This window comes from Rhinolophus sinicus, linkage group LG10 (assembly GCF_036562045.2).
Source record: "Rhinolophus sinicus isolate RSC01 linkage group LG10, ASM3656204v1, whole genome shotgun sequence".
NCBI lineage: Eukaryota > Metazoa > Chordata > Mammalia > Chiroptera > Rhinolophidae > Rhinolophus > Rhinolophus sinicus.
This window is the reverse complement of record NC_133759.1, coordinates 18,857,951-18,878,736: the sequence shown is the minus strand read 5'-3', so window position 1 is coordinate 18,878,736 and position 20,786 is coordinate 18,857,951. Positions and strand designations below refer to the sequence as shown.

Here is a 20,786-nt window from a genome sequence, read left to right as displayed (position 1 = left end):
TTTGCAGATAAAATAATTGGGGTTCGGAAAAGTTAAGCAATTTGTCAAAGTCTCACAGGGCCATCCCAAGCAGAGGCAGAATTTGAACACAAAGCTTGCTGGGGTTCAAGGTCCATATGTGGATTAACCCACTGATTAAATCATATTTAATCCCAGAACTTTTAGTTTAGACTGTTGTCCCAGAGACTGGGAAAGGCAAAGACCTCTCCTCTAGATGTTTGAAAGCACGGATGGGCAGACAATTTCTGCAAAAGGGCCAGATAGAAAATATTTTCAGTTTTGTAAGCCATGCAATTTGTGTCACACAACTACTCAGTTCTGGGGTTGTAGCACGAAAAAAGCCATATAGGATACTTAAATGAATAGGCATGGCTGTGTTCCAATAAAGCTTTATTTACAAAAATAGATGTCAAGCTGGATTTAGCCCATGAGCCATAATTTGCAGACTCCTGTGCTAAGACGTATTTATGAGGAGACACACTCAAGAAGAAAACCATTTCCAAATCTATAAAGGCATGAAGAGTTAAACATTTACACAAAGGCTCCAACCCATGGTCTTTCATTTTTATTAAGGCAAAAGCTTTTAATCTTTTTAGACAGTAAATATGCAGCTTCTAAAAGAAAACACTTAATTTGGAAAATAAAGTTGCCACGGTTTATTTTCCTTTTCGGTTTTGAAAAATGCTTTATGTAACTTTCATAGGGAATGGCATTTGATGATCCAGACTTATGCTAGTTTACAATTTCTCATTTCCTTTGTTCCTCCAACACCCCAAGGGGGAAAAGAAACAATTATTCTGTGATGAAACTGGTTAAATCTGGGTTCACTTTCTGCTTTATTTTCAGGTTGCATTTTGTCATTTGTAATGGATTTTTTGCTGAAATAATGTGGCAGGAAGGGATATGAATCTCAAACTGGAAGCTCATTATGTACAAACAGCAAGTCGAAGCTACTCAAAGTCAAAGAGCAAAAAAGCAGGAGAGAAGGAAGAGAGAGGAAGGCAGAAAGAAGGGCTCTCTGGTGGGTTAGAAGCCGAGGGATGAGGTAACTTCTAGGATTCTCTGGCTCAATTTGTCTCTGAGTATGAGCATATTTTCCAAACAAAACTCTTGTTTGATGAACTACAAATTCCCAAAGGAGACATTTAGAACAATCTTAGCTGCAGATCCTGGGAGAGAGTGACTATATCTACAGAACTTGTGTACACCCTGAGCTGAAAGAGGAGAAGTCAATGAGAAAAACCCACTGGCAATGTCCAGGGACCAAACTAAATTAGGAGGAGGTTTACAAGTCAGCCTAACCAGCCTGGCTAGGTCTGCGGAAAAGAGTTAGAATTAGAAAAATCATTAGCAATAGTATTTCATTTTGTGTTGGTTCTAAGAGGGTTTGCCACTCAAATTTTATCTTTCTAAATCATTTTCTATTTCTGTACATCATTGTGACTTTAAAATTCAGAGTGTTAGTTAGGCTATGAGTTTGCTCCATTACCTGTCATCTTGATTTAGGAACCAACGAGCTGTGTGATTAAAAGCATGGATTATGGAGTGAGCCTGATTTGTTCTGAATCCCAGTTCCATCCTTACCAGCTTTGTATCCTTGGGCATGTTATTTATGATTTCTATACTCAGTTTCTTCAATTGTACGGTGGGCAAAGTAATAGTCCCCAATTCAAGAATAGATATGGGGATTAAATGGGTCACTATATTCATCCACTCATTTATCTGTCCATTACACTTGACAAGGCCTGCTTTGGGGATAAGAACAGTTAAGGAGCCTCTGGTTCAGTGTAGATGTCAGACTACTGGTTTGACCCTGCGGGACTTTGTGATATATACTAGATAAATGCTTGGATAGAAAAGTGACCTCTAAAGCAGCCAGGAAAGCAAGAAGACCCACTGGAAAAGTTGACCCCTACACAGAGTTTTATGAGAGAAAAAGTAGGACTTGGGCAGGCAAAGAAGAGAGTGCCTAATTTTCCACACAGAGGCAACAATTTGCCTATAGGAAAATGAATGTACTCCTAATGGGATATCCAAAGCTCTTCATATGCAGCCTGAGGGTGCTCCCTAGCCCCATCTCTAGCACCAGTTCTAGCACCTGGCACGTCACTGCCTGAGCAGTGCCTTGCTCTACCTTCAGATCACACATTCTCAATTTCTGACCATTTAGCACTTGCCAGAAATCAGGGAATAACTATATTATACATCATGGGACAAAGCCTTTACCCCTACTCCTGTCCTCAAATCTAACATTGCTTAGTGTACACTCTAGGAAGACACTATGGGCTGACAGGTACAGGGACCCAGACCCACAGTGACCTAGAATTAACTGTAAATATCTTCATTCTCCCATGCCTCATAAAATCCATGAAATTAGTACAATAATGAGGGATGATATGTCTTCTTTATGGGCTCATCTAGTGTGGCACCAATGGACGACATTATTGGTTCTAAATAATTATGATAAATGCCTTGAATATAAGTGACAACCTTTCTCAAGCAATAGAGCATTGGGTAAAAGAAATCCCCATATAGGGAAAGTTAAACTCCGTGGGCTCACATTAATTCATTGTTAAATTGTAAAGCCAAGTTCAGATTCTAGGGTTTACTTACGACTCCTGGCTCCATGAATTTACACCAATGATGGCTGAGCCATTTCCCCAATCACAATCTTTTTAAATTAAGGAGACATTTGAAAAACTACCTGGAGATTTTCCTCCTGGATTTCAATGCAATGTTACAGGGTCCCCCTTAAGTGAGGGGGACCCTGTAACTTTAATAATTGGGAAGTACAATCTATTATTCGAGAGACTAACCCTGTAATGCTTTCCATTGCTACTTCATAGGCAGAAAACAACCTTTCCCTTATTGTATATAAATTACTGGTTCTCACTCTTTCAAAAGCTATGTATTTCATTGCATTTCACTACATCTCTGGCAAGTTGGATATTGAAATGGCACAAAGATTCTGAATCTTTGTGAAATGGCACAAAGATTCTCTAAATGAATGCATCCATATTTCTCTAACTGGATATCAAGGGTTTCATCTGCACTATGGTTCTATCTAAAACTGGTATTAAAACAGAGCAATAATATGTCGAGATAAGATCCAAAGGACATATAATAGTGACATATGCTACCCTGTCACAAGGGCATAATGAAATGTGCGGGATGACAGTAGTCTTATAAAAGCAAGCTATGAACTTCTTTCTATCAATTGCTTTGGAGCTAGAGGTAGGGAAGATACAACCCGTGTTCCCGGTTCTTTTCAGTTCCTGGACCAGGTTTAAAGCTCAGCAATCCATTAGTAAGTTGTCACAGCAGGAGATGGAAGACGTTTGTAGTCATCACAACTTAGGCTCTTGGCCCAGTTCACAATGACCCTTTACTTCCCTTCTCATTCATAGAGATGCTGACATTACACCACTCCCCGACCCCATTTACCTGGTCTCAGCTGATTGGACCAGAGGTGGAGAAGACAAGGAATTTGGAATCAACACTGACAGATGCTAATTCAGCTTGTGCTTGTCTCTTGCACAAAGATGGACACATCACACTGTGAAATGCTGTATTTTGCCTGTTACATGAACTTAAAAACAAATACAATTATTATGAATTTCAAAATGATATAATTTTGGATGTATAAGAATGACACTTTATTTTCCTATAACTGAAAAAATGTCTGATTCGGAGCTATATTTATTTCTAATGCAAAATGTTTGATCAGTTCACTTCCAGAAAAACTCAGACGAGTGGTTTTCCAGATCATTCAGACATGAAACACGTTTCCTCTGATACTTTCCTGCCTTTTCCTCTTTATTTAACATTACTGGGTCATTCACAAATGCCACTGAGGAGGGTTGCCAGATAGAATACAAAGCATCCTATTAAATTTGAATTACATATGCATTTATAAAACTATTAATTTTAGTATAACTATATCCCACCCAGTATTTTGGATATACTTATATTAAAACAGTATTGTTTATCTGAAATTTGAATTTAACTGAGCATCTTGTATTTCAGTTGCTAAATCTGCCAACCCTATGCTGAAGCTGGAGAGGGAACATTTGCTACTCCAGGGTGATCACCACCATCCCTACGCTGACCACCTGCGCCATGCTTAGCTCATTTCTAGGTGGTCTTTCTGTCCTCCTGCTTACATGTGAAGACCCTGCATGCCCTCTGGCTGTCATTTACATGAGTCATGCTCCTTGCTCTTGCCCCTGTTTCTAGGCTCCCTTGTGTCTTCTCGTTCCTTTTCAGTCGTTTTTGGATGATCTCCCTGCCAACTACTCCGAAGCCTGTGGGAAAACTGGGGGCTGTCTCAGGAACCTTTATGCCTGGTTATAACCCCCCTGCCACCTATTTAATCTCTGCTTTACCATGTTGACATGAGAGAGGGGGGAGGAGAGAGCATTCCCAACTCTCCTAGGCTCACCTAGAACTTGAACCAAGAGATGAAAGAACCTATGTGTTTTACTCTCACAGGGAAGTTCAATTCTTTATCCCCCTGGGTTTACACACTCATATTTAACACTTCATTCTTCTTCAAACACTTTTCTCTCCTTCCCAACCCTGAGGACTCTTTACTTGGAAAAGAAGGTGCAAACTAAAAATGGATTCTGGATGATGAGATATCTTTTCAAAAGTCACTGTTGACTCTAAAAAGTAAAAATGTATCACTCTTGACCTCTGGTTTCATGCTGATCATTAACTGACTACAGTCAAACAGTCCAGAATATCATAACATATCTTAGGCACTTGGAAGGTTAAAATAACTTTAATAAATCACTCTTGACTCAAAGAGTAAATCAAAACTGTTATTACAGATTAATTGGAAAATAATACACATGAGAACACTCCAAAACAAAATTTAGGGAGTTGAGTTGCCTCAACTCAAAAGTGAAATAGCATTCTTACAGAATAAAAATATGAAGAAAGCAGGAGACAAAGAATAACAATTAAATAAATTTCATAAAGATGTGAATTGAAAAGTAAATGCAAGACGTGATTCGAAGAAGATAAACAAATGAAATCAGAGAAAACAGAAACAATATTTTTAAAATGAACTTTTCAGACAAAGATGTAAGACAAAAATGAGATAAAAACAATAAGGGAATGAATATATTCTGCTAATATGTTTAAAATCTCAATTCTATGTATTAAATATATGACAAAATATAAGTTATCAAAATTGACTCAAGGAAATTCTTACTAGTTTATTAAAGATGGGGAAAATGAACACTCAATTAAGGAATTATTGCCCCCAAATTTCTGAGCAAGAGTTTTATGATTGATTTTTCTGAGCATGGCCAAAACCTGATGATCTCTATGCTACAGTAATTATTCTAAAGCAAAGAAGACAGTTTAAAAATAGCACTCAAAATACAATACAACCAAGATAAAACACACACACACACATACACACACACACACACACACACACACACACACACACACACACACACACACTAGGTTGATCACATGTATATAAAGGCAAAAATCTAAATGTACAAATCCATCAATACATTAAAGCAATTTACTGCAATAAAATGAGGTTGACCAGTAATGTAGAAAATATATTAACACATTTAACTTCATTCAAGAAGTAAAATGATAGTTACCTATTAGATAATAAAAAGAAATATGGTAAAATTCTCATTCTTAAATAATTTCTCAAGTGGATTTATAAAGAATGTATATCTTAAGGGAATTTTATTAAACTCACAAAGAAGACAAAAGTGCTTTCTATTTACTATTGTTACTGAACATATTTTTGGGAATTCTATCAGGGCATTATAATTGCAACTGATATGAAGCTTAGGTATTAAGAAGAAAACAAAATTACAGTTATATACAGATAAAATTATATATTGAGAAACTGCAAGAGAATCTTCAAATCTCTCAGAACTTACAAGAAATCCAGTAAAGTAGTTGAATATAAATAAATATTCAATTTAAATTGTCCTTTCTACCAGCATTTGCAGTCAGAAGATTTTAAAAAAGACTACACCTAATATTAACAAATATAAAAATGTATAAATAACTCTAATAAAGCACATGAATGTTCTCTATGAGAAAAAAATCAACAAAGGAACAAGACAAACAAAACAACAAAAACTCATAGTTACAAACAATTGTTTAGTGGTTACCAGAGGGAAAGAGGGGAAGGGATAGGTAAATGAGGGTAAAGGAGGTCAAATATTCGTGTATGGTGATGGAAGGAGAAGTGACTCTGGGTGGTGAACACACAATGTGAAATATACATGATGTATTACAGAATTGTACACTTGAGAACTATGTAATTTTACTAACCATTGTCACCCCAATAAATTTTAATTTAAAAAGTAAAAAAGAAAAAACCAAAGTCGAAAGCTGAAATATTTATAGGTAAAATGACATAATGTCTGTGATTGTTTTTTTTAACTATATAGGGGAGAGTAGGAAAGGATAGATATGAAACTAGATTAGCCATGAATTGATCCTTTTGAAGGCACTTGATGGTCACATAGAAGTTTATCTCTGATCTTGTATATGTTTGAAATTTTCCACAATAAAAAGTTAAAAAGAATATTTGTATGACATAAAAGAGATCTGAAGAAATGAAGAGATATATCATGTTCCTAGATGAAAGGCTGAAATAATGCAAAGATAATAAATCCTCTCAAATTGATTCATAGGTTTAAGAAAACCCTAAGCAAAAGGCCAGTAGAATGTTTTTGTCTTAAAAAAAAAAAATCTTCTGCAATCCATTTGGAAGAATAAGCAGATGAAAATAAATGATTTTGTTAAAAAGAGTTAGGTGAATTCTAGATGAAACATATTTTGATGCTGTAATAATTACAGCAATATGGACTTAGCAAAGTTTGCTCCAATGAATGGGTTACTCTGAAAATGGAATATCAAGTCAGATTCTTGCCTCACTCTTTCTTCCTCTGACTTTTAACTAACATTCCTCCACCTCTTCTCCTCTGGTTTATGCACCGGTAGAATTCTGCAATCCCCCCCCACCTTTCTCAATTTTTTTTTTTTTTTTTTTTAACAAGAAAATCCTTAGAAAATCTCCCATTTTCTCTAGTTGATACATAGGCTTCGTGCAATACTGGGTCTTGTCTGGTCAAATGAGATAACTTATGGAAGTCTGGTTTCACTTGAAAAATTCTGTATGTAGATAAATAGGTACCGTGTGCCACCAAAAGTTGTCAACAGAATAGAAGAATAGATGGCTGAATGAGATTTCCAAATATTAATGATACCAATTGAAGAAGATGCTAACATCAGCAGAATTAGCTTTCTGTCTTTCCAATGAGGTCACTGATTATCTGAGCACTCATGATATAAGAGGTGTCTGGATGGGGTGGGGGAAGAGATACTGTAAATTTTGTATGGAAGAAAGGCTTCGTAAAACATACGTGTAGCTTCATGAATGCAACCTGAACTGGACTCAAGGTGCCAAATAAGCTGCTTCCATAATAATGATGACCATTATTAAAGAAATGAATATGATTAAGTTTCTATAAACCCAAGTACCTCTGTTTCTTAGATCATAAGAAGGGGTAGGAGAGGGTAAAGAAAGGAAAATGCTGGTTGTAGAAGCAAAATATACAAATCTCTATCTATCGGCATAGATATAGTAACATTAATATGTATCAAGAAAATTTTAAATGCTTTAACTCTGGCTGGTGGAGCCAGAACATAGAAAGTAATTTTTATGTTCCTCATTATGCTCTACACTATTGTGATCAATGTTGCTTTAAAAATGGAAAGAAAATACCAATAACTGATATTTTAATATACTCATCTCTGTTATAACTAAGTTTTCTTCAATAGGGTCATTCTCTTACCTAAATTACATTCCCAAACACCTGTTTTTTACTCTATTAGACACAAATTATATTTTAATTATTTTCTTGAAATCTATTTCTCCTACTAGCCATTGATTATATCATACTCAACTAACACCTAGGAGGCTGAACATGTTTCCAGGTTGAATGAAAGATGAATAAATTAATGCACGCTTATCCCCAATCGCTGCACTGAGCACAGCTGATTATTTAAAAGGCCAAACCAAACACACATCAATTCAGTGAAGCACTAGATACATTGGAAATGTTCCTGCTGAAGACAACAAAAAGTACTAGAACAAAACATAAAAAATGCATCTGATTAAAAGCATAGCAGACTTACACAAGAGAGAAATAAGTTAACAGGAGGAACAAGTAGAGGAATGGAGCTCAAGAAGGTAAGCCAGAGATGTTTCTACACCAGGGACATTTTCAGGCCAAGGGAGGAAAGCTAAGACAAGAGTCAGAATGGTGAGAGGTGAGGGAACAGGGATGGTGGCACCACAAGTGGAGACCTGGTATGTCACCAGTGCTTCTCCTCATTAGCAGATATTCCAAGGTCTTCAGGAAACAGAGTTCTAAAGTGTTCAGTATAAACAAGGGCCATCAAGTAACACTTTCTCTTGTTTAAGACTCGAAAGTCTCTACCCGGAAATAGAGGTAAAAGTTATACTTTGGAGATACAGAAAAAACTTGAAGCCTCGGTCTGGATTGCTAATTCCCCATTCCTCCCCCAGATGCCCAGAAGAATGAAAATCAAATCCTCTTTGAAGAGAGATAAATTAATTTCAGGTTTCATAGTATTCCCAAAGGTAATTTTTCAAATAAAATATCCAGTAAACCATCAAAGAGTATAAGGCTAGACACTATGAGAACCAGGAATCACACACACACACACATATACACACACACACACACACACACACACACACACACACACACACAAAATAGGAATAGCACCAGAGGGAATCTATGAGTAGACATTAGAGTTAACAGAGGGAGATTATAAATCTATCTTTAGCATGTTCATGGACATAAAAGCTGATCTTAAAAATATCACCAGGAACTTAAAGACATATTTTTGTGAAAAAGACTCAGCTAAATATTATAAACTGTAAAGACACTAATAAAGAACCCACGGGAGGGTGTTAACAACAGATTAGACATAGCTGAAGAGAGAATTAGTGAATTTTAAGATAATAAAATTATCCACCATGAAGCATGGAAAGACAAAATTATGCAACAAATACAGTAAGAGATAGAAAAAAAAAGTAGGAGGTCTAATATACATTTAATTGAGGTGCCATAAAGAGAGAGAGAAAGGAGACAGAATCATTAATTAAATGGATAGTTTTTAAAACTTATAAAACATATCAATCACAGATTCAAGAAGCCCAATTAAGCCAAGGCAAAATAAACTAACCAAAATCTATATTTAGAACTTTACAGAGAAATAGTAGAAAATTAAGAAAAGTTTGAAAATATTAAGAAGCCAACAAATTAGTCATTTTACCAGCAAAGGAATGACAGTTAAATAGTTAACTTTCTAACACACAACACAAACATGTTAAAGAAAATAAAAAAGAAAAGAAAAAGAAAGCTCTGAAAGAAAATTAGTGACAGAATCTTATCCTTAGAAAAATTGAAGTAAAGGTATTTTTAAAGAAGCGAAATTTAATAGTGTACCCAACTTTTGATCCACTATGAAATTCCTAAATATGATCTTCAACGAAAAGGAAAATCATACCAGATGAAACCTTAGAGATATACCAAGCAGTAAAGCTATGTACACAAACGTATTCATAGGAAATTCTTGTAAAAGCCAAAAATATGCCTATCAATATAAAATAGATAAGCAAATTGTGCTATACTCATATGGAACAGTATAAGACAGTGAAAAGAACTGATCATCAGAATGTGATGAATCTCGTGGACATAAGCTAAGTGTGAGCAAAGCAACAGCAATGCCAAACCAAAAACATTACATCCCGTATGATTGCATTTCTACAAATTTCAAAAAGCAAAAGTAAACTACGTTATTTAAGGATGCATAACAACAAAGCAAAACTAAAACGAAAAGCAAGAAAGTCAATAATAGGAAGCACCACATGGGGAATTTCTGTCCTTTGTTTTAATCTGTGTAGCAATTTCCTGATTATTCCTATTATGGTAATAAGTTAAGATTTTCATTTACATTTTATGGATATTTTTACATTTTTCTTATATTTCATAATAATAAATTGAAAGAAAGACCAACAGCTTCCAAATTCCCAAATAGCCCTCAGAATACACTACCAGAGAAGATATTGAATCCCTTTTGCAAGTAACAAAATTCCCTAACTATGATTTACCATCAGCATCATAAGGGTATAAAGACAGATATGTTTGCTATATGAATGCACATGTGTTTGCATGCATGAGTTATATATGTACCTTAATTATAAAAGATGTGGTGACTATTTTCCAGGTTTCATTTTTCTACTCTGTCCATGCTTAATTTCTGTACAAACTACCATTTAAATAAAATTATTAAAAATATAAATATTGAATGTTAACTGTAATTGAAAAATAAAAAAACTATATAAAATATAGATTTACGACCTCTGGGTTATCTACAAAATTAGAATACTTATCTTATTCACAAAGTGTCAATACTTGTCACAAAGTATTGACACTTGGAAATGCCATAGAAGAAAAACCCTGAAAAAAATTGACTGAAATCTTTTTGGCCTTGAACAGCAAAGCTAGACAACCTAATTAGGAGTGGAAGGGATGTTTTTAGATATCTTCCTTGGAAAACAACAAGTATGACAACTAGAATTGTTCAAAGAAAAACAAACGGAACAATTTATTCCAAGAAGTCAAAAGGGTCCCAAGTGTCATAACAGAAAGTAGAAATAAAAGAGAAAGCCTTGGTTCAGTGAATTAATAGTAAAACAAAAGGTGGAAAACGGCCGATGCTTGGAATCCTTTAAAAAGGCTAAAACCAAATTTTGGTCTACCCACTGAAGCAGGTGCAGCACACTAATTACGGCATGGATTTTTCCATCAGTTTCGTTCTAGGTTTCCTTTTATGCCCTTACCCTTATGTTTCTCATTTTTCTTAGATTTTAACTTATATAATTTTCCTGTTGTTATGGGACCCTAATCAGTTTTGTTACAAGGAAGGATAGAAAAAATTTGATCTGTAAATACAATCCTCTTTCTGGGATATTTTTCAATTGCTAGTTTTTATTGAATCAGAGATGACAAAAAGGACACAAAGGTAGAGTTTCATTTTTTTTCCTTTTCAACCATTTCTTAGAAAATCCAGTCTTCTGTAATGATTGGCAGAGAAGTAAAGGTGGGGGTCTCATAGTGAAATGGGATGGCTGTCATGAAGAATGAATTATTTACCTGGAAAGATATCAGAGAGATTCACACACTCTTAGCGTTCTCCAGAAATAGACAGGCAGAAGATATTAAATCCAATAGTGGACAACACCCCAATTCATCTCAGTCAAACTGATTAAATAAATGTAGCTTAATCAGTAGGACCAAATGGCAGCCACCCAAAGGTTTGAAGGAACTCAAGGATAAAATTGGGAAACCCTTGGCCAAGATGCTGCATCCAACATTACAAGCAGCCATGGCCAGCAAACGAGCAGATTGTGAATGTCATTCTGTTCATTAGAAGGGGTCAAGCGAGGACCCAGGGAACCTTAGAAAAGCAAGTATCTCTTCCGTTTGTCCAGTCTCCAAAAAAGAAGAGCATCATTAGACACTAAAACGAAAATAACTTCCTAGGGGAAAGACAATATGGTTTCTGAAAAAGGAAAGCATGAGTCACTGATGTATTATTGGTCTCTGAGGCACATAGATAAAAGGCCAAATGTTGGTACAGTTTAGAGTAAAGGCTTTTTTAAAAAGTGCCAACATGAAACGGGATATGAAAGGGTAATGGATGTATCAAACCATATGGCTAAGACAATTTCTACACCCTGCAAAAAAAAAAAAAAAATTCTACATACTAGCAAGAAAGGATACTCTTTGAGACTTGAAAGAGATCAGGCTGCGATGATAATAGACACACTACCTCAGACTGCAGGTAACAGATTTAAAACACGTAGCTATTTGATGGTATTGGAAAATGACAGAAAGTAAGTTCACTTCAGGAAACATTTTTATTGAGCATTGCTGAACGTCAGGCTTTGTACTAAGTCGTGGGACTACAGCGATGAATAAGTCCCCTGCTACCCGCCAGTAGTTCACGGTCAACTATATAGATGATTACAAGAAGAGTGGACTGGGTCCTGCATTGGAACTTGTGCCCCTTTGTGACAAGATGGCAACTATTAATTGAAATCAAGTAGTGTAGTAACGATTATGCAATAACACACCCCTTGGAGCCACAGTCCGCAAAGGATTTAATATACTAGGCTATATGGAGCATGGATCTAAAACAAAGTACAAATTCCCTTATTAAAATTAACAACAATTGCAATAACAACAAATAAACCCTAAAGCCCAATTTTATTGTTTTGTTTGGTGGAGAAAAACATAATGGGTTCTTAACACGTGCAACTCTAACACTATTATCTCTTCATGGCGAAGGGAGGCAGACATAATAGGAGTCTTTGTTATGACTAGTAATACTATGTGAGTTTTTTTAATGTGATGCATACATATACCATGCATATGCACAAATTTCCAAAGGTCTCATGAATAGAAATTTAATTTTTATTATAATTTTTAAAAAATGAAAAAAATTAAAGGGCTAATTACCAACCACGAGTTTGATAAGTTCTGCCAGGTTTATGCAATACCTAACCTTGCTGAAAAGTCTAAGGAGAATTTTCTCAGCTCAAGCAAGAGCATCCAAGATATGGAGAAAAAATTTGGCAGTATCAAGCAACAGGAGGTCGATGTCTCTCCTACAAGTCAAATGCGTCTTCTTTCTAATCAGTTTTAAACACATGCCATCCCCTCCCCTGCCATTTTTTTTTTTTCTCCATTAGTTAGGAGGTTGTCATGCCAAAGAAATGTATAATTACCTGTATAGGGGGAGTATGAGTGTTCTCTGAGAGGAAAACATTTTTTTGATGATCAGATTTTTCAGTATTTTCAAACCATCTAATGGCCCTTCCATAGGAACTCCATGAGGAAAAACAAGAGCTAAAAGGGACAGCCTCACAAGAGCAGATAGTTTGTTTTTGCTTCTCAGATAAAAATATTTTCTCTTCTTTCTTTCCTTGTACATATTTTAAAGGGCATTTAATAATTGTCATTCGCAATATCAATCATCATTCCGAACAGCAATTTAAATGGGCTGAGAGATAGCATCTGTCTCAGGTGTGGTATTCCATTGAAATTTCTCTGCCTTCTCCTAGAGGACCACACTGGGAGATGATATTAGTTTTCCTTTTCTTCTTTTCTCTTTCCATTGCAGTGCAGGACCCATAGTACTGAATGAATTTCCTATTCCTCTTCTTCCTGCAACTCCTTTTCCTAAAGAAAGATTGTGACTACCTTCTGAACCTTCTTTAGAATGAAGGTGAAGGAAAAGAACTACAAACTTATCTCTTTTCTCTTCTATCTTATCATTTGAAACCTAGGTAGCCCAGAATTACATGTAAATACCTCTATCCAAAGACGATCCTGGAGAAGGAGGTAAAATGCATCAACAGATAAAATTAGAAGGAAAATGTTTATGTGTGTGTTTAAGTGTGCATGTACAAGTGACTTGCCTATTAAACGGACAGTTAAATGTCCCTGTGATGTCAAAGGGATCCACGTAACACACAGGTGCACACACACACACACACACACACACACACACACTGCTAGTGAGAATTTAAGCAATTTTAAGAAGGAAATTAGGAAACAAGTATAAAAAAGTATCATCAAAGATAGCATAACTCTGCTACTTCTAGGAACTTATTCTAAGGAAAGAATACAGGATATGCACAAATATTTAGCCTCAAAAATGGCAGTCAAATCCGTAATAGGCCCAAATGAAAACAATCTAATTGGTCAGTAATAAGGGGGTGGTCAAGTTAATTATATATATATATCTCAAAACTATACAATACTATGCAGCTATTAAAAACGTATAGCATGCATGTTGACATGGAACAATGTTCACAGAAAAATGTTAAAAGCAAAACATGTTATAATTCTCTTATACTAGGTATGTTTCAATAGGTATCCATTTACATATATATAAGCATAAGAAAATATAGAAAAGGCCATCGTCAGTTATTTGTATTCTATATTTTTTTCTTCATTTTTCTCCAATATCTAACTTTTCTGATTTGTCTATAATGAACATGCATTTCTTCAGAAATAAACAGATAAAAATGGACACAATTAAAAAAATCCATAGTATCAGCACAGTCTTTCAAAAAAAATGTCCCTTAAATTGTCAGTAGATACTAGGTTAAACAGAAAGTCCTTGTGAATTAATATTGGATGATAATGGTAGGTACAAATGAAGAGAGATAATCCATACACAACAAGTCATCTGATTAACATGCTTCATATTCTCATATATCTGTTAGGTTTTTCTTCAACTAAAACTTCTCCTAAGAAACACTAAAAATCAAAAAGCCAATATTGAGATTTTTTTTCATCCATGCAACTGATTCTTCGAATATATTGCCTTTTATTTTAGATCAAAGCATCAAAATTGTCTTTGATCCAAAACAGCCAGGCAGATTCAGCATCTACATCTGAAGTCAACCTATTTATAATCACAGATTTTTTTTTAACATCCCTCATTTTCTTTTTCATTCCCATGATGCAAAGAGGGTTAGTGATAATACACCTTCAAGAACAACAATTCTGCTTTGTTTCTGAAGCAGACTTCTTACTAATACAGGAAATTAAAAATGCAAACACCATAAGCTAGTCAATCAGGAAAGCAGCACTGTGAATGTTACAGCTTTGAGGATACAAATTAGGGAATTAGTTTTTACCTTAACAGAAGTATATTCAGTAAGTAATTTGATTTCTTTTAACTGGAGTTATCCCCTTCCATTAACTGGGGAAGCAAGTCCAAATTAAAATTACTGTTTATCAATTACTGCTGGAGGCATGCTCAAGCCTGCGTGTGGACCTACGCAATAAAGTTCATCAACTATAATTTTAATCACTGTTATCTCAGAGCTCTCAAAAGGAACAATTTGGGGGAGGGGAGAAACTGGAAACTCCTAATTTTTGTTGACAGGAAGGCAGGTATCGCTGAGGATTTTTAATTTGTTTAATCATTAAAATTTTCAGCGAATTTTAGTATTTTCTTGTTCAGTGAATACTGAAGTGTTGGGCACTGGGGATAGGACAGTAAATACAATGACATAGTCGCTATCCTCATACAGCTTAATTCTGGGGGTGGGGGGAAGTGAATACATGAGAAGCCATAATTACAAATCATGATGAAGGTCAGAGAAAGAATAACAGGGAGATGTCAGTTTACCTTGGTGAGTCTGAGAACTCTTCCTTAAGAAGGTGACAATTAAGCCTTGATACAATGGATGACAGTCATTCACATTCCCCATAATATTCTTCTTCAATTTTGTTAGCATCACTCTTTCCTGATTTTCCTACTATCTCCCTGGCCATTCTGATTCAGCTTTAACTGCGAGTTTCTGCTCTTCTATCCAATTTTTAGACTCTGACGTTCTTCAGGGCTAATTTGTACATCCTCTTCTTTTCTCACTCCAAAGTCCCTCCTAAGGCAAATGATTCCATTCCTATGGCCTCAAAACCCATCTACATGTAAACAATTCCTTCATATACACTATTCCAGTTTAGACCTCTTTTTCTAACTTTGGATCCATATGTCAACTGCCAACATGACATCTTCACTTGAATATCTCATATGAATCTCAAATTTAACAGAGCCAATGCTAAAATCAAGATATTTCATGTTCAAATATTCTTGTCCTTTAGCGATCTCCATCCCCTAAACATGATCAGGTATCACTAACCAGGGAATCAACCATGACACCTGCTTCTTCCTCAACTCCCACATACGACTGGCATTTCAGCCCTGCCTTGTTGATAGCTGTACTATATCTTAATTCATCACATAATTCCATCTCCTCTGCCATCAACTCTTGCTTGGATACTATAAGCCTTTACTTACTCTTACGTCCATTTTTTCCCCTTTCCAATTCATTGTCTTAAATGAAAATCCTTTCAGATTACTCCCTAGCTTTAAAATTCTTCCACTATTTTGAAGGTCAAGTCTATAATCATTAATTTTATCTCTAAGATCCCGCATGTTTTATCCAGTGCCTAAACTTTTAGTCTTAGCTTATGCCAGTCTTAGCATTACTTTCTGCATTTCAGCAACAATGGACTTCTTTCAGTTTCTAAAATAAAAAAAGAACCTTTCTTTCTTAAAGACTTTGCACATGCTGTTTCTTCCACCTGAGACATCTCAGATCGCCCTGCTGTATATGCTGAGTAGCATACTGTCCTCTCTATCAGATAGGAGGAATGCATTTGGCTGCAAGTAACAGATTACCCAATGGAAGTAGTTTCAGCGATAAACACATTTAATTACTTGATACCACAAAATGTCTGGAAGTAGGCATTTCCAGGGTTAATACAACATTGTATAATAATTATCCCAGACCAAGACTTTTCTCCTTTCTGCTCTTCTGTTCTGTGCATGTTCACTTTTTGATTTAGGGCCATTGCCTAATGGTCCTTATGGTTACAAGGTAGCTATCAGTGCTCCATGCATCATGCTGTGACACAACTGCATTCACGATAGGAAACGGGGATGAGGGCTCTCCTCTTGTGTGTATCACCTCTAGCAGAGAGTAAAATCTTCCTCAGGAGCCCCCATCACATCCCCCTACATCATATTAGCCAGATCTGTGTCATATGGTGACTCTTAGCTGTAAGGGAGATGAGTATTGGGAGACAGAGAGAAGGAGGTTGGAATGGCTTGAGAATATCTAATCAACAGTGTCCGACACATGCTTTGGAGCACTTATCGAAATAGTAATTAAAGAATTAAATAGGTATATATTTTGTTCATTGTCTCCTCTGTGAGATAATAAACTCTTTCACTATGGGGGATGTATCTGCGTTATAAGCGCAGAATCTGCACAGTGCCTGGCCTACATGGGAAATCAGTTAGTGCTGGTTGAAAGAATGAATAAATGAATATGAAAGAGAACAACAGAGGCAGAAAATAGGTACAAAAGAGACACCAAAACTACCTAAACAAAACTTCTTAAGCTAACTGTCATATCACATATCTCACGGTTCAGCTCTCCATTCCAGTTAATTTGAAAACAGTCTTTCATCAAAAATATGAATGAATGAATTAAAAGGCAATTTTTAAAAGTGCTCAATTCCTTTCATAATGAATGCAATTTTTCTAATCTCTTAAATTTTTCCAAATGAGTAGACATGGGTAGTACTATTATTACTGAGATCCAGAAATGAATTATTTTTCAAAAAACACAATTTTAACTCCTGTTAGATAATCCAGAAAATTTTAAATTGCTTCAAGCATATAAATATAAATGCATTCTTAGCTAAATCCCTCAAATATCATTCAACAAGAGAAATGTATAAAAGCTAGAAAATTATTCAAAGGAGTAGTCATGAAAATTTTGGCCTCAATTTCCCAGTCCTGAGAGCATCACACCAACAGATAAGCATGTCATTCCGATTGGTTCATTAGAGAGAAAGTAGATATAAAATGCCTGGCACATAAAGGATGCTTGACATATTTTTGTTCTTATATCTAGACCAAAGAAAAACCTGGGTTTCCTCCTAACTCTGTCCTGTCTTAAATATGTAACTATGGGCAAGCTGAGTATGTTCTTTGGTTCACAAATGATACAGTACTCTTAAAACTACCTTTGAGTTACAACATGCAGTGACTCTGCAATTTAAAAACTTAAATGAAAAAAACGTTAAATGGCACTGAATATAGTCAGTGGTAGCCAGCCTAAGAAAACATTATGGAATAGATTCATATTCCCAAGAGTGTCACTATCTACAGAGGCACAACCTGTTCATACGGTTTCTGATGGGTGTTTTGTCTGGTCATCTCCAAACACGAAGGGCACTGACATACAAATACCTCACTTTTTTTTTCTTTTTTAAAGAGAGTTGTAACTATCCACATATGCAAGACAGAGTTTCATATGGCGTTCAATTGAAATAAAATTCCTTAAAAAGAGAAAATGACTTTAGCATTTAGCAAAGGGAGTCCCCTAAGGAAAAAAAAAAAAAGTAAACAGATGGCTGAGAAAGATCACCCACATGCTGCACACATTCCTGAGGAGACATTTCTAAGAATGAAGTGGCACTTCCCAGCCTGGGCCACTTCCCACAGGGATCCTTATTTAACTGACAGAAAACACAGAGTTTATACCTCTAGCCAAGAGGAATCTGAGGAACTCTTTTTCCCACTTGCCTCACAGTGATCCAGAGTAGTTTCCAACTCTCCCCAATGTTTCAAAAGAAGCTAAGTACCAACCACTTGAGACCTACAATCCTCTAATAAATCAGTGTTCGATGATTAGCCCTGAACTAACATCTTCCCATAGAAACGGGCTGTTAAGCCCCAGCTAAGCATATTAAGCATTCAATTTAATGTATGACACACATCTGTTCCACTTTCTCAGTGAGCAGAAGTTTCAAACTAACTTAAATCCCAGATTTAATCAAGGAGAAAAAAAATCTTGGCAGTGCTGAAAACTGAGTTTTAAAATATAATCCAAAGGAGGACGAGAGAGACCATCTTGCTGTAACTAATGAGATTATATAATACCTGAATCAAATTCACTCAATTACCTGAGCAAAAACACTAGTTCTTTTATCTGAGCCGATTTAGCTTCCGTTTGATACCATCCACATTTACCAAAGACCTTTATCTATATTTGGCCCAAGGCACAAAAATATAATGATCTGCAAGCACCTGCAATTAACCCACCTCAGCGCCCAAAGGTCATCAAAACAAAAAACAAAAAAACAACTCACAGATTTGTCTTTTACAAGGAGAGCACAGCACTGAATTCCAGCCATTAGCATCTTGTGGGGGTTCCAGGCCACAGAGTCAGCTCTGTTATGTAAAAGGAAGAAAAGACCCAATTAGCTTCTACCGGAGGAAAGCTTGCTGTAATTAGCAGCATACACATTTGGTACTCTACCCAAGGTAGCCCCTCAACAGGAGGCCTTGTTTGAGTAGTTTGGGGTTTTTCTTTCCTTCAAGTAAAACAATTGCTTTGTTTCTCTATTTTCAGAATGTCACTTAGTCCAAAGAGACCCCGTTGCCGAAAGGAAAGGCGCTGTGTGTGGGAAACTACAGTTACCTGTGGATGCCGTGCAGAAGCCTGCGGTGCTTCCTTGACAGCAAAGCTGAGCCGCCCCAAGAAGCCTGTTGAGAAATTTACATAACCAAATGTTATTCCAGTGTCATTGGCTTACCAGCCAGTTATCACAGAAAACCCTGAGTGACAGCATCAATCTTAATACATTGTTGTCAGGAAAGTTCCATCACTGGCTCTACTCAGGCAATCAGAGCCTCCTCACAACAGATGGGCTCCCATGGACTCTTAGGATTTCAATTCACACATCTTAAAGTGTTACATTAACCCGTTGAGTTGCGTGTGGTCAAAAAGAGGTTTAAGGACACAGTGCACACCTTCTCAAGTCTTAGAATCTAAAACAGAACAAAATAAACAAAAGAAAACAGAAATAAACTTATAGATACAGAGAACATTTTGGTGGTTGGCAGATGGGAGGAGGGTTGGGAGGTGGGTGAAAAAGGAGAAGGGATTAAGAAGTACAAATTGGTAGTTACAGAATAGTTACGGGGATGTAAAGGAAATAAAATCAGTAATATAATAAATATGTAGGGTGACAGACGGGCACTAGACTTATTGGGGTGATCACTTCATAAGTTATATAAATGTCTAATCACTATGCTGCACACGTGAAACCATAATGGAAAAATTAAATAATCATTTAAACAAAATAAAATAGACAATGTCCTTATAATGCTGAGATTCTACCGTGCACAAGGTACAAATGCTGATAATGAGACAGGGCTAAGGGCTGGCATTCTGAATAATAAATGTGGCACAGACTTGACAAGGTGCACAGATGGTACTATGGGAACTCATAGTCAACTCACATGCACTAGGTGGAAATGGATCCTATTATTGAAAAAGTAGATCTTTTCAGCCAAACAGCTTTCAGAAATATTTGCAAATCAAAAATGTAACAGTGGGAAAAAGAAAACCCAGGACTTACTGAAGTTACTCAGTGGGGAGATTAAGATGAGCAAAGGGAAAGGAAACAGACACTAACAAGGTAAAAGGCTATCCCTGTCAGTAACTGGAGGAGAGGAAGGAAGAATCGAGATGAGGAATAAGAAAGTCAGTTTGGCCCTTGAAATGGAACAGACTTCTTAGTTTAATTTTAGGGTCGTGAAGGGTGATTACAGCAAGGGAATATGAGGGGGCTGGCTTGGGTTGTGTTGAATGCTCTCCAAGGCTATTTACACCACACAACATTGCATTGAGAATAGAGTTATTATTACTTTTATTTATTTATTTATTTATTTATTTACTTACTTATTTTTTTACAGCAAAGCTAAGGTTCAGAGGTGGTAGGTAAACTGTTCAAGGTCTCACAGGTAATGAAAACCAGATCTGGAAGCCAAAGCTCATTTTTTTTTCATGACAGCATCATAACTTAGGGAAGGTGACCAGTTGGCCAAATGGTAGAGCGTAGCATGTAGAAAGAAGTGGCATGATTATGTATAGCATGAATGTGGAAGGTGAAAGGAATGAGTATCAAAAGCTGAACCCATTGGTGAACAATAAAGAGGGACCTTAAATCCCACTTAAAAACAGCTCTCTCTGTTCAGGGCTGGAATTACTACGGTGAGCGAGTCACCTAGGGTGCACAATTTACAGAGGA

The 20,786-nt window shown here is 36.1% G+C and overlaps 1 protein-coding gene across 1 annotated transcript in view; it reads right to left on the bottom strand.

The window, feature by feature from the left end:
• GADL1 (glutamate decarboxylase like 1) overlaps positions 1–20,786 on the bottom strand; it is a 157,763-nt gene that overhangs the window by 85,157 nt on the left and 51,820 nt on the right. Inside the window, exons 10-11 of the mRNA XM_019745229.2 lie at positions 19,172–19,236; positions 18,840–18,921 (exon numbers count right to left, since the gene is read on the bottom strand). Of these exons, the coding sequence (XP_019600788.2) occupies positions 18,840–18,921; positions 19,172–19,236 (147 nt within the window). The remainder of the gene's footprint in view (positions 1–18,839; positions 18,922–19,171; positions 19,237–20,786) is intronic.